At 42.8% G+C, this 18,029-nt stretch overlaps 1 protein-coding gene across 1 annotated transcript in view; it reads left to right on the top strand.

Moving 5' to 3' along the window:
* Nucleotides 1-1,184, top strand: part of LOC122939036 (patched domain-containing protein 3-like) — a 47,317-nt gene extending 46,133 nt beyond the window's left edge. Inside the window, exons 4-5 of the mRNA XM_044294964.1 lie at nucleotides 478-649; nucleotides 1,093-1,184. Coding sequence (XP_044150899.1) covers nucleotides 478-649; nucleotides 1,093-1,105 — 185 coding nt within the window. The 3' untranslated portion in view covers nucleotides 1,106-1,184. The remainder of the gene's footprint in view (nucleotides 1-477; nucleotides 650-1,092) is intronic.
* The last annotated feature ends 16,845 nt before the right edge of the window (nucleotides 1,185-18,029 follow it).

Below are 18,029 nucleotides of genomic sequence, written 5' to 3'. Positions count from 1 at the left end.
ACGTGACAGTTACAACTATACTCGCTTACATAGTCTGTTCCCGTCTCGTATTCTCCCTGGCAGTGGAGCAGTCCGCTGCAATTGGACAGCGTCACAGCCAGGGAGAAGGAGACACCCACTGAGGAGATCTGTGATCTTCTCCTCCCTGTACCGATTGTAGTCATTTACATATTGGGCACCAAAGAAACAAAAGAGGGGTCTATAAGAAAAAATAACTCAGCAGTTAGTGGACTACTACATAAGGTATTCAGTTTAAAAAATAAAAAAACATAAAAGGTCCTCTTTAAGGTAGCATATTCAGTAATAAATGTATATACTTCCAGAAAAGGGAACTCAGTATCTGTGAATTCTTTAATTATTGCAAAATCAATTATTGCTTTTTGTTTAAAAAAAAAATCATTTTATCTTTGAAAACTTCATTGAATATTTATTAGATTTAAAGAAATTTATTATTGCTATTACTATTGGTGCTTCCAGGTGTCGGGGTGGACGACATGTTCATTATGATTTCAAGCTGGCAACAAACTAAAGTAAAAGATAAAGTTGAAGAAAGAATGGCGGAAACGTACTCTGAAGCTGCTGTTTCCATAACAATCACAACACTCACAGATGTTCTAGCTTTCTACATTGGAATTCTGACCTCTTTCCGGTCAGTGCAGTCATTCTGTATATACACTGGGACGGCCATCTTGTTCTGTTTCCTGTATAACGTCACCTGCTTTGGGGCTTTCTTAGCTCTTAATGGTAGAAGAGAGGAGAATAACAGGCACTGGTTCATATGTAAGAAGTTGACAGAAGAAAAAGATGACAATCGTTCATTAGCTTATAACATGTGTTGTGTTGGAGGAGGGTACAGCCAAATCACTGGCAAAGAGATTGACCACCCCATGACTAGTTTTTTTCATAAGTATTATGGCCCATTCCTAACAAACATCTGGACTAAGGTCCTTGTTGGATTTCTATATGCGGGATATCTGGCCAGCAGTATTTATGGGTGTTTTCAGGTTCAGGAAGGGATTGATCTAAGGAATTTAGCTACTGATAGTTCTTATGTTCGTTCCTTCTATGACAATGATGATTTATATTTTTCAGAATATGGTCCTAGAGTTATGGTTGTGGTGACTGAGGAGGTTTCATACTGGGATTCCGATGTCCAGAGTAAAATTGACAGGTGCCTGGAGTCGTTTATAAATAACTCCTACGTTAGTGAGTCTTTCTCAGGAGTCCTGGTTGAATGCATACAGAGGGATGGCTAACCAGATGAACTTGAACATTAGTGACAAGAGCAACTTTATTGATCATTTGTCAATATTGTTTAGGGGATTTCCAGATTTTAAACAAGACGTGGACATTCAGTCAGGAGCTATAAGAGCTTCTCGTTTCTTCATACAGACGGTAAATGTTACTTCAGCAGTGGATGAGAGAGACATGTTAAACCAAGTCAGGGACACAGCAAAGAGCTGTGAGATCCCGCTTCTTGTATATCATCCAGCATTTATATATTTTGACCAATATGCTGTAATCATAGAGAACACCATACAGAATGTTGCTGTTGCTGCAGGTGCCATGCTTGTGATCTCGCTCCTCCTAATTCCAAACCCTCTGTGCTCCTTGTGGGTGACATTCACCATAGCTTCTATCATAGTGGGTGTTACTGGTTTCATGGCTTATTGGGATGTTAACTTAGATTCCATCTCCATGATCAACCTTGTCATCTGCATTGGATTCTCTGTAGACTTTTCTGCTCACATTACATATGCTTATGTCTCCAATCTCAAAACCAAAGTAAATGAAAGGGTGATTGATGCTTTACATTCTCTGGGTTATCCTATAGTACAGGGGGCTGTATCCACCATCTTGGGTGTGATAGCCCTTTCTGCAGCTGAGAGTTACATTTTCCGAACATTTTTTAAGATCATATTTCTTGTTATTGCATTTGGGATGATACATGGACTGGTTTTCCTCCCTGTTTTTTTAACATTGTTTGGCAATTGTATGACACATGACAAGTCTACAAAGATTAAAGCGGATAGAGATAATCAAAGCTCAGACAATAATCTAGGGGAAACACATTTCGGTTGTTATGACAACATAGCAACCACTTTTCAAAAAAAATCACCATATCTTGATCCTATTGCCCTTAACTTTGTACTCCTGAAATGTATTTGAATATAAAATAGCCATACATATCATTAAATTGTTCCTTAAGGCAGACTGCAGGGTCCTCAGAGTCTCATAATTTCATTAAATGACCTTTAGGCAGTGAGATACGTGTAAGGGTATCTTCATATAGCTTAAAATTCATGCTGTTTTTAGAAGGTATACTGTGCCAAAACCTTTCTGTGTGCTGCATCCTCTTGTTTCCAAGGGCAATATATGGACGCTCATTTGGGAGTGGATTTTTTTCATGCAGATTGAAATAGAGTGCAAATAAGGGGTGCCATGACATAGGATTGGTGCAAAATCCATGTGGAAACAGCAGCTGGGTAGTCAAGTCTAGTGTTGATCACGAATATTAGAATTGCAAATTTTTATCGTGAATATTGGCACTTCAAGAATTTGCTAATATTTAGAATATAGTAATAGTATAATAAAAAAATATTCGAGACTTTTTTTAAATTAGTACACATTATCTCTCACTGATTCTAGCCTGTGGGCCAATGAGAAGACTGCAATATCTTTGACTTTAGGAGTAGTGTTGATTGCGAATTTTCGCAATGCAAATTTTTCAATTGCCGATTTCCACAATCAAGAATATAATGACTGTAGATAACGAATTTGTGAATATATGGAGAATATTCGCCCAAATATTCGCAAAATATCACAAATTCGAATATTTCCCCTGCCGCTCATCACTAGTCAAGTCACACACAGATAAGCTCCATTGAATCACATTTTGTATTTTAAAGAGGTTGTCCGGGCTTTTACTATTGATGATCTATCCTCGTGAAAGGTCATCAATATCAGATTGGCGATGGTCCGACTCCCGGCACCCCCGCTGTTCAGTTGCATGAGGAAACGGTATGCACAGTGCGCATGTGCTGTATCTCTTCTCTCTTCCTGTCTGCTGCTGCTGTCTATGGTCTTTGCCATAGACAGCAGCAGTGGACAGTAAGAGAGAAGGGAGACAGCATGTGAGCACTGTGCACGCCGTCTCCTCATACAGCTGATCAGCAGGAATGCAAAGTGTTAAAATCTCACCGATCTGATATTGATGACCTATCCCGAGGATAGATCATGAATAGTAAAAGCCCAGAAAAAACATTTAGGCTGGGTTGTAGCGGTGGAGTTGCAGCTAGGCTTCAACACCTATGCAAGCTCAGTGTCCACCCAGTCATAAACAAAAGCTGAATTTCATTTTTTTCAACACAAAAACAAGACTGATTTGGAAATTTCTGCTAGAAAAACTAGCATTGTTCCAATATATTATGTATGTATACATGTGTTATGCATTAAAAAAAATGCCAATGTAGACATTCCAATCAGGAATGAGAAATGTAAGCAGTTTTGTGGCTATGACTGATTATTAATACTTAAAGTAATTTATTTGTCTTCGGAATTTTCATTGTGTATACTGTATTTGCAGAAATAAATAAAAATTAAAAAGAATGAAAAAATTCCAAATATGAAGGTTACACTCCCAATTCACTGGACTACATCTATTATTAATCAAAAGTTATGATTAATATGATTGTGATTTTTAAAACAAAAAGTTAATTTTAACAGGAGCTATGCCAAAATTCCATGTAATGAATATGATTGGGAAAAAAAATGAAGGTTTTTCCTTTGAAGAGAGAATTTTTTTCTTCCATCTAAACATTTTTCATTGGGCTTATAAGGGCTCATGCACACGACCATAATCGATCTAAGAAACACGATACTCTCTGGCCGACCATTCCTTTACTGAACTGCACTGACTGTGTTTTCAGAAATAGAGGGGAACATTTATCATGAGGGGAATATTTGAAGGCAGTTTTGCTTGAGTTTGTGCAATATTTATCAAATGTACATTATTTGACAAATTTGTCTCATCCTTAAATCTAACACTTCTGTCTGGAAAACATTACTCCAGTTTTTCTACATCACTCGGATACTGGAGTGAAAGTGCAACTTTTTTTGCAACGTTTAAAAAAAAAGTCTGATAAATCTGGAGTGAAACTCATTAACATAGCTAACCAGGTCCATGCAAAAAGTCACAAGAGACCAAAAAGTCACAAAAGCCCTAATATGCGACTTTTTGCAGTCAGAATAATGGAGTGAAGGCATGCTAAATCAGGGCCATAGCAATTTGCTTCATTCTGAAATAAATACACACCTCAACAATGAAATAACACCACAAGAAGGAAAAGTTGTGGAATTATAGAAATCAGAGGATTAATACATATGCTGATAAAAATTATGAAGAATGGACAAAATATTCAAAACATCTCAAGTTATTATTGAGTATGAGGGCCACAGGTAGAAATACACACATTTACACACCTTCAATGAGGTTATTATTGGATGTGTGAGGAATGTTCTGCCATGCTGAATGCACTTGGGCACACACAACATCAAGATACGCTGCTGGCAGCTCCTTTTGCAATTTCCAACCAGATTTTCTTGATTGAAGACAAGTACAGAGATGCTGCAGACCATGGCAGCACTTTTGGCCACATAGGCTGCTCACAGTAACATGAACAATATGCAGCTTGGCGTCCTATTGAAATCAGCTTCTGGAACACTTTGGAGAAATGGCTGTACCACTGATTCCTATTGTTGCAAAATACAAAACTGGGAATTATTGCTGAAAAGGATAGACCTTTATTCCATCCTTTTTCTTGTGCACCATGACAGCCTTTGAGAGAGGTGGTGTGAGGTCAATAGAACACCTGTAGCTGGGCATTTGACTCACAACCCAGTGTTGTGCAAATGCTTTATGATGGTGGGTATAGACCTAGGTTTGGGATGTGATGTGCATTTTTACTTCCAGGACAGAATGGATCATTACACTCCATTCTCATATTCAGATGATCCGTCCATGTACCAGCTTGTGCCTGATTTCTGGATTTTGACTCTCTGTTGCCTGACTTGACCCATGTCTGATTACTGTATTGACCCTTAGCTGCTTGCTTTGACCTTAGACATGTTTTCACGGATTCTCATATACTCTGCCTGCCCTTGGCCTGTTCTTGTGTTGCCTGATCCTTTGGTGCTATGCATCAGTGACTTTGCAAGACGTAGAAGCCTGGTGGCTCCCCTGCAGAAAAGTCCAGATCCCTATGTAGGGGTTAAAGGATGAATACCGGTATTCATCCTGATATATCAATGAATAACACCCTTATGATTAACCAAAAGTCAAACCTGTTGGTTGACGTAGTAGTTACACACCCACTACCTGTAACAATACCTTTGTTCATGGGATAAACATCTTCCAATTACAAATAGTCCTACAGTGTAAAACTAACCCCAAGTTACCATGTCTGGAAATATTGCGGGAGGCCATAACTAAAGAAAAAGGTACCAAAAGAAATAGCTAAACCCCCAGCATATGCAGAGAATGTTGCATCCAACCCCCACCTAGGGGATGGATTTTTAAGCATGAAAAAGACTGAAGTCGAAATGTTGCATAGATTGGTGAATAACTTGAATAGTCTTGAAAGAAGATGCTGAGTGCTGCAGTATTCTTTATTATAGTAAACAAAAAAGTAAGCATTACAGCCAGGGGTGTAACTATGAGCCACTAGGTGGGGGGTGGATGCAACATTCTCTGCATATGGGTTAGATGTTGATAAAAAAAAATCATAAAAAAATTGTAAATTAGATCCAGTGGGATGATTTTTTTTATGGTTTTAATTGGTGGAGGTAATGAGGATAATTTTTCTAGGGGTGTATATCCCACCAGGGTCATCACTAGAGGTGTTGGCAAAAATACAGCCTATATTTAAATACCCCCAAAGTCCTGTTTTTTTTTTTTAATAGAAGAGTTTAATACAGTGATGCATGTGGAAAGGGATTGAAAGAATAGTGGATACATGTAAAATTTAAGGTAGAGATAAGCTGCTGAGGGAAAGTATGGCGTGGCATTTAATCTCTCAGATGCTGGGATCAACACTGATCAAGGCATCTGTGAGGTAAGGGAGAGGGATGTTGCTCCTTCTGCCTTCCGATTGAAGCCCCTGCATTGAAATTGCGGGGCTCTGATCGGTTACCATGGACGTTTCTGAAGCTTGAGATGGCTGACATGGTAACCTCCCTGCTTCACTGTGCACGAGGCACATCTCAGCAAGGAGCAAGTCAAAATCCTATTCACCCTAATAGATCTCTATTAGGATGAATAGAACAAAGGATAAAAAGATCCCAGGTTATAGCCTCCTAAAGGGGTTAAAAGTTAATCACTGTAAAAGTTTAAAAAAAAAACATTAAAATATTAAAAGTTTCAATCACCCACCTTTTCCAATTTTACATATAAACACTAAAAAACTATTAAGTATCGCCGCATCTGAAAATGTCTGAACTATTAAAATATTTTTAGAAATTTCCTGCACGCTGATCGCTGTTACAGAAAAAAACATGAAAAGCCTTTTGATTCACCTTTTTTTATCACCTGTTACCCCTAAACAATTGAATAACAGTGGTTAGAAAGCTGTACATACCTCAAACATTTAATCTACAGTTTGTCCTACAGACAGAGGCGTACATAGGAATCACTGGGCCCCATAGCAAAAATCTGAATTGGGCCCCTTAACCCCGCCCACTACCCACCATGGCCCCTCCCACTTCCTGACTTTGCTCCTCCCATGCCACACCCCCATTAAATAAATTTATACATGACCTACAGAAACTGTTAGGGGTTTCCTGGGGGTGACCTGTCACATGGGATATCTGCTGCAGCCTGCAGGTCTCCTTATTTGGGGTGCCATGTTAGGCTACTTTCACACTTGCGTTCGGGGCTCCGCTTGTGAGTTCCGTTTGAAGGCTCTCACAAGCGGCCCCGAACGGATCCGTCCAGCCCTAATGCATTCTGAGTGGATGCGGATCCGCTCAGAATGCATCAGTATGGCTCCATCTGTCCTCCGCTCCACTCAGCAGGCGGACACCTGAACGCTGCTTGCAGCGTTCGGGTGTCCGCCTGGCCGTGCGGAGGCAAACGGATCCGTCCAGACTTACAATGTAAGTCAATGGGGACGGATCCGTTTGAAGTTGACACAGTATGGCTCAATTTTCAAATGGATCCGTCCCCCATTGACTTTCAATGTAAAGTCAAAACAGATCCGTTTGCACTATCATGAACAAAAAAAAAAATGTTGTTTTTTTTTTGTTCATGTTAATGCAAACGGATCCGTTCTGAACGGATCTAAGCGTTTGCATTATAGGTGCGGATCCGTCTGTGCAGACATCAGACGGATCCGCTCTGAACGCAAGTGTGAAAGTAGCCTTAAAGGGAATCTGTCACTAGCAATTTACCCCCAATTTTTTTTTCATGAATCCATGTTTAACAGAGTACCTGTTTTCCATCTGTCTTGTTCTTTTGATTGTGAGTCTTGTCATGTCTTCAAAAAAATCAATTCTTATGATATGTAAATGACGCTGTAAGGAGCCCAGAGGGGCGTTATTCTTTCTCCACTGTGCCCAGGAACGCCCCTCTGAAATGCCGTGCCCGGCTAAGTTTGAAAACTAATAACGCCTCCAAGTTCATCTAAATCGCCTCCCAGAGGCACGGCTAAGTGCTCAACACCCCCCCTCCTCAGTGCCGCGCTCTGCGGCAAACACCCCGATCCTCCTCTCGCCGGCATCCCAAATCCCGCGCAGGCGCAGTGCCGTCAGTCATCTTATCATAGCGCAGGCAATCGCCGGCACTGCGCCTGCGCGGGATTTGGGATGCCAGCGAGAGGAGGATCGGATTTGGGAGGCGATTTAGATGAACTTGGAGGCGTTATTCGTTTTCAAATTTAGCCGGGCACGGCACTTCAGAGGGGCGTTCCTGGGCACAGTGGAGAAAGAATAGCGCCCCTCTGGGCTCCTTACAGCGTCATTTACATATCATAAGAATCGATTTTTTGAAGAAATGACAAGACTCACAATCAAAAGAACAAGACAGATGGAAAAAAGGTACTCATGGATCCATGTTTAATAAAGTACCTTTTTTCCATCTGTGTTCTTCTTTTCCATGTCAGTCTTGTCCTTTCTTCTAAAAATCGATTCTTAGGACATGCAAATGACGCTGTAAGGACTGGAGCCCAGAGGGGCGTTTTTCTTTCTCCACGGTGCCCAGGAACGGTGCCCCTCTGAAGTGCCGTGCCCGCCTAAATATGAAAACTCTAACACCTCCATGTTTAGCTGAATCGCCTCCCAGAGGCGCGGCTAAGTCCTCAACACCCGCCCCCCTCCTCAGCGCTGCGCTCTGCAAACACCCGATCCTCCTCTCGTCGGCGTCCCAAATCCCGCGCAGGCGCAGTGCCGGCGATTGCCTGCGCCTGCGCTCTGATAATACGGCTGAGGGCAACAGCTTCAACATCGTCACTGGGCTCGGCGCATGCCCAGTGACGATGTTGAAGCTGTTGCCCTCAGCCGTATTATCAGAGCGCAGGCGCAAGCAATCGCCGGCACTGCGCCTGCGCGGGATTTGGGACGCCGACGAGAGGAAGATCGGGTGTTTGCAGAGCGCGGCGCTGAGGAGGGCGGCGCTGAGGAGGGGGGCGCTGAGGAGGGGAGCGCTGAGGAGGGGGGCGGGTGTCTAGGGCCTTAGCCGCGCCTCTGGGAGGCGATTCAGCTAAACATGGGGGGGGCCCTGGGGAGAAAAGCAGCCGTATAGCCGGCTGCAGGTCATGAGTGGGCGGGGCCTTATCTGCGCTACGGGCCCCCCAGTGCCGCGGGCCCCATAGCAGTGGCGTGGTCTGCCTCTATGGGCGGTACGCCACTGGCAGTGGCGTGGTCTGCCTCTATGGGCGGTACGCCACTGCCTACAGAAAACAAGCCCTCATACAGCTCTTTAGACCTAACTATAAAAAAGTTATGACTGTCAGAAAATAGTGATGCAAAGAACATCTTGTTTTCTTTTTCCAAGGCTTTAATTTTTTTTAAGTAATAAAACAAACAAAAAGTTTGGTATCGCCATATTTGTATTCAGCCACAGAATAAGGACGTAATGTCATTTTTAGCGCACAGTGAATGCTGTGATGTCAGAACCCAAAATACCTTTGCAGAATTGTAGTTTTTTTTTCAATTTAACTCCACAAAGAGTTTTCCAATAACAGACATGGTAAATTAAATGGTGTCCTTTAAAAGGCACAACTTGTCCTGCTAAAAATGAGCCTGCACTTAAAGGGTTTAAAGGCTCTATGAACAATGCAGACAACAGACTGAGAAGAAATATAAAGATTTACACATTGAAATTGTAAATGGTTCTGTCAAATGGAAAACTACTTAAAGATAATGAAACCAATAACTCAAGACTTAACTATTTCATACTGATACAATAAATAATAAATTAAAATGATATAAAACCTGATCACAGCCATAAACTTGAGCTTGATTTCACAACTTCAAATAATAAGGCAAATACCCCAGGTTAAAATAAAAGGCTGTAACTGAAACATAATAAAGCAAGAACAAATAAACTAAAAGATGAACAAAAAGAAGGAGGAGGGGACGGGAGGACATTGAAGACATCCAGCTGACCACAGGAGAGTTGAGGCAAATGCAGCACCACTGACTCCTATTATATGCTAAAAAATGGAACGTCTGGCCCATAAATTAAACAGTCCTATGCTATTTTTTGGGGAAGACAATGTGACAAAAAAATGGCGAATCACGCAGGTTTTATTTTTTTTGTCTGTTGCGGCGTTCACCGCATAGGAGATATTTTTTTTAAATTTTAATAGTTTGGACTTTTCTGATGTTTTCTACTTTTTATTTAACCCCTTAGGGACCGGGCCCATTTTCACCTTAAGGACCATTTTTTTTCAAATCTGACCAGTGTCACTTTATGTGGTGATAACTTTAACGCTTTGACTTATCCAGGCTATTCTGAGATAATTTTTTCATCACATATTGTACTTCATGACACTGGTAAAATGGAGTAAAAAAAATCTTTATTTATAAAAAAAATACCAAATTTGCTAAAAAGTTAGAAAAATTTGCAAATTTCCAAGTTTCAATTTCTCTACTTTTATAATACATAGTAATACCTACAAAAATAGTCATTACTTTACATTCCCCCTATGTCTACATCATGTTTGGGTCATTTTGGGAATGACATTTTATTTTTTGGGGATTTTACAAGGCTTAGAAGTTTAGAAGCAAATCTTGAAATTTTTCAGAAATTTTCAGAAACCCACTTTTTAAGGACCAGTTCAGGTCTGAAGTCACTCTGTGAGGCTTACATAATAGAAACCACCCAAAAATGACCCCATTCTAGAAAATACACCCTTCAAGGTATTCAAAACTGATTTGTGTTTGTAAACTGCTATACGGCAGGGCGCAGAAGGAAAGGAATGCTATACGGTTTTTGGAAGGCAGATTTTGCTGGACTGGTTTTTTGACACCATGTCCCATTTGAAGCCCCCCTGATGCACCCCTAAAGTAGAAACTCCAAAAAAGTGATCCCATTTTAGAAACTACACCCTTTAAGGTATTCAAAACTTATTTTACAAACTTTGTTAACCCTTTAGGTGTTCCACGAGAATTAATGGAAAATAGAGATACAATTTCAAAATTTCACTCTTTTTTGGCAGATTTTCCATTTTAATAATTATTTTTCCAGTTACAAAGCAAGGGTTAACAGCCAAACCAAACTCAATATTTATGGCTTTGATTCTATAGTTTACATAAACACCCCATATGTGGTCATAAACCGCTGTATGGGCACACGGCAGGGCGCAGAAGGAAAGGAATGCCATACGGTTTTTGGAAAGCAGATTTTGCTGGACTGGTTTTTTAACACCATCTCTCATTAGAAGCCCCCCTGATGCACCCCTAGAGTAGAAACTCGAAAAGAAAAAAAAGTGGCCCCATTTCAGAAACTACGGAATAGGGTGGCAGTTTTGTTGGTACTAGTTTAGGGTACATGATTTTTGGTTGCTCTATATTACACTTTTTGTGAGGCAAGGTAACAAGAAATAGCTGTTTTGACATCGTTTTTTATTTTTTGCTATTTACAACATCCATCTGACAGGTTAGATCGTGGTATTTTTATAGACCAGGTTGTCACGGACATGGCAATGCCTAATATGTATACTATGTTTTTATTTATGTAAGTTTTACACAATGATTTCATTTTTGAAACAAATAAATCATGTTCTAGTGTTTCCATAGTCTGAGAACCATAGTTTTTTCAGTTTTTGCGGGATAAGATGATGGTTTGACTATTTTGGGGTGCGTATGACTTTTTGATCGCTTGCTATTGCACTTTTTGGGATGTAAGGTGACAAAAAAAAATTCCACCAGCGTTAAAGAGGGGCATTCCTAAATTCCAATATCAGCGTGTGCAAAGAATTGTTTCTGACCCAGATACACAGCGAGCTGCGATCAGCGATCATTGGCAGCAGCTGCACAGGGGGGAGGAAGAGACAAAACATTAAAGATAAATCATTTCAGAACTTTTTCCACCTTTAATGTGACCTATAAACTGTACAACTCAATTGAAAAACAAACTGAAATCTTTTAGGTGGAGGGAAGAAAACAAAAAAAAGCTAAAATAATGTGGTTGCATACGTGTGCACACCCTCTTATAACTGGGGATGTAGCTGTGTTCAGAATTAAGCAATAACATTTAAAATCCTGTTAAATAGGAGTCAGCATACACCTGCCATCATTTAAAGTGCCTCTGATTAACCCCAAATAAAGTTTAGCTGCTCTAGTTGGTCTTTGCTCAAATTTTCTTAGTCACATCCCACAGCAAAAGCCATGGTCTACAGAGAGCTTCCAAATCATCAGAGGGATCTCATTGTTAAAAGGTATCAGTCAGGAGAAGGGTACACAACAATTTCTGTTGAGCGGGCCAGAGGACGTGTTCACAGGGTTCGTTGAGGATCTTAATGTCAACAACCTAAACCTTAGGTTCACCTCCGTCATAGTGAAGGATCACCTTCCGTTCCTTGATATCTCCATCTCTAGGGGTGTCTGCGGTAGAGTACAAACGACCATCTACCGCAAAACAACATCCACGAATTCCCTTCTCAGGTGGGATAGCTGCCACCCGACCCCACTTAAACGGGGTATACTGGTCGGACAATACTTAAGACTCAGACGTAATTGTTCCGAAACCAGGGAGTTTAAGCGACAGGCCGATGACCTGAGGAGGCGTTTCCATGAACGTGGGTATCCGGAGAGGTCACTTAAGAGGGCCTACCAGAGAGCGTGCGCTGAAACACGCACCTCTCTTCTACACCCCACTAAGAACCCGGTCAGCGACCGCAGGTGTTATCTATCTCATCACCTGTGAGTGCGGCAAGCGATACGTAGGTAAGACCCGCAGGGAACTGCGCAAAAGGATGGGGGAGCACCTCGGGGACATACGTAATGATAGAGATACTCCAGTGGCAAGGCACGTCCACAACTATCATGGGGGCCGTGCCTCAGCAGTGTCCTTTCTGGGTATCGAACATGTCCAGAAACCCCAACGTGGAGGCGACTGGGATAAGCGTATACTCCAACGCGAGTGTTGGTGGATTTTTAAATTAAAAACTACTCATCCACTAGGCTTAAACGAACAGTTGCAGTTCGGTTGCTTCCTTTGAAATGATCATGTGTATATACCTCCACCCTACGTATATACCTCCATCCCCCCCTCCATCCTACGTATGTCCCTCCCGGCAACCCCTCCTCATTTGGGTTCCCCCCCCTTTCCCTTGGGGATCGGACCCTGGAGGGGCATTTAACCATACTGCCATAATTGACAATTAAGTTTGATAGACTATGCAATAATCATTTCACATATTGCTGCATATTGGCTTGTCTCTGTACTGTTAAGAAAGAAAGGGCACCTATTGTCAGCCACTGTGGCTAGCCCTGTCGTTAAATATCCACTGTGTTGTCCAGAGTGGAGGTTCTGTGACCATGACCCCCCACGGACTCATTACTTGCGAGTGGTTTGTAGTAGCTGAGTTTAATGGACGTACTCAGCTCCACCCACTCAGCCCTCTGGAGATGCCGATATATCCGCCTGTCCAGCGTCAGCCAGCCCCGCCCACTCGGCAGCGTTTACCTGCTTGGTGACGGACGGGCTGGCAGATGGACGCATACAGCGGGGAGACGGCCGCGGCACTCCAGACTGATGACGCGAACACACGTGACCCATAACGTGGGCCGCGTCATCAGACTGGGACCGCTAGGTCATTTGACTGCGTCTGCGCCATTCTTGTCATCAGACTGCGCCACTCAGTGGAGATCGGCGCACGCATGCGCAGCGCTAATTCCGCCCCCTTACCATTTAAAAACAGAAGCGGCGCGCATAGCAGCGCTACCAGACGCCATACATCCGGCCTCAACGAAACGGATTGATGCCGGCCTAGCCAGTTGGATGCCATACGCACCAAGGCCTGATTGTAAGTACAAGCATTTCTCACTGCCTGAATCCCCACCCATATGTTTGGAGACTACTTATCCACATATCGTTTTCAGGGGGTCATTGTACTCATGTATGCTGTTTTCTACTAAACAGACCAATCATATTATAGTAGCTTATAGGACGTTTGTACCTTTCTTCTTGTGTGTTTGAGATGTACCTGGATTTTTCCATACGCACTCTAGTTACAGATCAACCACGTTATTCACCATTAAGTGGTTAGAGGTAGCCAGTACCTCCCTCCTAATAGCCTAGCATAAGCTCAGTTCTTTATGTGGCTGTGAGGTCTCTTTTAAATAGACTGAGTTCACTAAATGATCTTCTCTAGTCTGTCCTAAGCCACGGGCGTCTAGTAGTACATCACCGACACCTAGTGACTTAGACAACAGCCACTAGTACCAACCCCCGTCCCCTGACGACTCAAGAGGTTGCTAGTACTAGTATTTTTCCCGTGTATGTTCTATTTTTGATGAAACGCGTAGAGACATATGAGCATACTTTCATTTATCCAGGGACATATGAGCACATTCTTATTTTGTCCACGGTGTTATCACCACCTTCAGCCTAACTAGATTAGGTATTCCCCTCCATATCACCCTGACAGGGTCTCATAGGGACCTTAGTTCAGGGTAAGGTTCCGGACGGGACCACCCCTTGCGGGGTACGGATCCCGTGTTAGGGTAACAGGGTCATAGTAGGTCAAGTAGGGCGCAACAGGGACAGCTGTTCCCCTTGCGGCCCCCTTTTCCAAAAGGCATTTTCCTACCTACGAAGTACCCTTCCCTCAAATCGGAACACCCCATCCACGTGCTAGAATAAGAACTTACCTTGGTCGTCTGCATTGCCTGTTCGTCACCAAGCACGGCTTGCCCCGGTACCGGTAAGATCCATCCTTATTTCTTATCCCGACTAGGGTCTCTCCTGCTCTCCAAGTGGGATCCAGGACACCCTTGCCGGGGTCTACTAGCACTTTTGTGGCACCTCGTGACCCTTGGGGTCCACACAGCCTCATAAAGGGCTCGCTCTAGGGACTCTGAGTACAGTGAGTCACTGTTCCAGTGGCACACCTGTACACAGTACCCGACCGTGTCTGTTTGTTTGTCTTGTAAGGGGACTTTACTTGTTTTAGTCATACCAATAAATATCACGTTTTAATTGTTACTGCCCCTTTGATTTTCCTCTTACACAACAATTTCCAAGGCATTAGATATACCATGGAACACAGTGAAGACAGTCATCATCAAGTGGAGAAAATATGGCACAACAGTGACATTACCAAGAACTGGACATTACCTCCAAAATTGATGAAAAAACGAGAATAAAACTGGTCTGGGAGGCTACCAAGAGGCCTACAGCAACATTAAAGGAGCTGCAGGAATATCTGGCATATACTGGCTGTGTGGTACATGTGACAACAATCTCCCGTATTCTTCATATGTCTGGGATATGGGGTAGAGTGGCAAGACGAAAGCTTTTTCTTACGAAGAAAAACATCCAAGCTACATTTTTCAAAAACACATCTGAAGTCTCCCAAAAGCACGTGGGAAAAGGTGTTATGGTCTGATGAAACCAAGGTTGAACTTTTTGGCCATAATTCCAAAAGATATGTTTGGCGCAAAAACAACACTGCGCATCACCAAAAGAACACCATACCCACAGTGAAGCATGGTGGTGGCAGCATCATGCCAAGGGGCTGTTTTTCTTCCGCTGGAATTGGGGCCTTAGTTAAGCTAGAGGGAATTATGAACAGCTCCAAATACTAGTCAATATTGGCACAAAACCTTCAGGCTTCTGCTAGAAAGCTGAACATGAAGAGGAACTTCATCTTTCATTATGACAACGACCCAAAGCATACATCCAAATCAAAAAAGGAACGGCTTCACCAGAAGAAGATAAAAATTTTGGAATGGCCCAGCCAGAGTCCAGACCTGAATCAAACTGAAAATCTGTGGGGTGATCTGAAGAGGGCTGTGCACAGGAGATGCCCTCACAATCTGACAGATTTGGAGTGTTTTTGCAAAGAAGAGTGGGCAAATCTTGCCAAGTCAAAATGTGCCATGCTGATAGACTCATACCCAAAAGACTGAGTGCTGCAATAAAATCAAAAGGTGCTTCAACAAAGTATTAGTGGACCCGGGTCCGGTCATAGCCCCGCTCCAACATGAGCAGCAGGATAAAGACACAAGCATATAATCCTAATTTGTTTTAATACAAGTATTGAAAATAATGTCCTCAACAAAACATCAAAACGTATTTAGGTCTTTGAAGGGGAAATATTAGACTTAGGGCTCATTCAGATGGCCGTATGGTGTCCACAAAAATGTGGATCCTTTTTTTGCGGACAGTTCAGCATGTCCGCAAAAAACGGATTGCAATCCGTTTTTTGCTGTTCCATAGACTTCAAAAGGGCCATGTCCTGATTTTCACTGACAAGTATAGGACATGTTTCATTTTTTTGCTCAACCGTGCAAAGGAAGAAAAGGGGCCCCGAAGAAGTGAATGGGTCAGCGGTTTGCGGACAGCATACGGCCGTCTGAATGAGCCCTTAATGTTACTGTTAGAATATTGTATTGTATTGCAATTGCGATTATGTGTGTGGTCTGAGCAATCGGATATTGGCCAGCTGAGCAGAGATGTACCTGTCTAGTGAAGTGACGGTACGGTATGGGGTGTAAAACTGGTTCGCCTCCCCGTGGTGCACCCTGGGTAACTCTAAATGAACCAGCAAACACTGGTGGTGTGAGTGTGTGTGGGGTATATAGTACATTCATGCTACAGACATAGTGCTGTGATGTTACAACAATACTTAGTGCACGAATCAGTAATATCTACTTAGACCTGATAAAATGTGAGGTTGTATGTATTGCGAAAAAAACATTTGCATCATAAGTGGCGATTTTCACAATGGCAAATATTTTATAATACTCTATCTGCATATAAAGCGATTGTTCTGACATGCATGTGACATGTAATCAAATACAGTGCTGTAATGTTAAATTACTTACAGTGATCAGGAGTTCTTCCTCACTGTCGCGAAAATTGCTGCCAACCATGTTTTCCAATCTTCTCAAACTTTGGGTAGTTTAAAAACTGGGACACTCCCCTTTTTCGTGCAGTAAGCGAATTTTACATTGCGATTTTCTCATTGAAATTAGAGTTGAGCGAACACCTGGATGTTCGGGTTCGAGAAGTTCGGCCGAACATCCCGGAAATGTTCGGGTTCGGGATCCGAACCCGATCCGAACTTCGTCCCGAACCCGAACCCCATTGAAGTCAATGGGGACCCGAACTTTTCGGCACTAAAAAGGCTGTAAAACAGCCCAGGAAAGAGCTAGAGGGCTGCAAAAGGCAGCAACATGTAGGTAAATCCCCTGCAAACAAATGTGGATAGGGAAATGAATTAAAATAAAAATTAAATAAATAAAAATTAACCAAAATCAATTGGAGAGAGGTTCCATAGCAGAGAATCTGGCTTCCCGTCACCCACCACTGGAACAGTCCATTCTCAGATATTTAGGCCCCGGCACCCAGGCAGAGGAGAGAGGTCCCGTAACAGAGAATCTGTCTTCATGTCAGCAGAGAATTAGTCTGCATGTCATAGCAGAGAATGAGGCTTCACGTCAGCCACCACTGCAACAGTCCATTGGCATATATTTAGGCCCAGCACCCAGGCAGAGGAGGGAGGTCCCGTAACAGAGAATCTGTCTTCATGTCAGCAGAGAATTAGTCTGCATGTCATAGCAGAGAATGAGGCTTCACGTCAGCCACCACTGCAACAGTCCATTGGCATATATTTAGGCCCAGCACACACACAGGCAGAGGAGAGAGGTCCCGTAACAGAGAATCTGGCTTCATGTCAGCAGAGAATCAGTCTGCATGTCATAGCAGAGAATGAGGCTTCACGTCAGCCACCACTGCAACAGTCCATTGGCATATATTTAGGCCCAGCACACACACAGGCAGAGGAGAGAGGTCCCGTAACAGAGAATCTGGCTTCATGTCAGCAGAGAATCAGTCTGCATGTCATAGCAGAGAATGAGGCTTCACGTCAGCCACCACTGCAACAGTCCATTGGCATATATTTAGGCCCAGCACCCAGGCAGAGGAGGGAGGTCCCGTAACAGAGAATCTGTCTTCATGTCAGCAGAGAATTAGTCTGCATGTCATAGCAGAGAATGAGGCTTCACGTCAGCCACCACTGCAACAGTCCATTGGCATATATTTAGGCCCAGCACACACACAGGCAGAGGAGAGAGGTCCCGTAACAGAGAATCTGGCTTCATGTCAGCAGAGAATCAGTCTGCATGTCATAGCAGAGAATGAGGCTTCACGTCAGCCACCACTGCAACAGTCCATTGGCATATATTTAGGCCCAGCACACACACAGGCAGAGGAGAGAGGTCCCGTAACAGAGAATCTGGCTTCATGTCAGCAGAGAATCAGTCTGCATGTCATAGCAGAGAATGAGGCTTCACGTCAGCCA

Source organism: Bufo gargarizans, chromosome 5 (genome assembly GCF_014858855.1).
Source record: "Bufo gargarizans isolate SCDJY-AF-19 chromosome 5, ASM1485885v1, whole genome shotgun sequence".
NCBI lineage: Eukaryota > Metazoa > Chordata > Amphibia > Anura > Bufonidae > Bufo > Bufo gargarizans.
The sequence above is the reverse complement of the archived record's forward strand: the minus strand, read 5'-3'. Positions and strand labels throughout refer to the sequence as shown.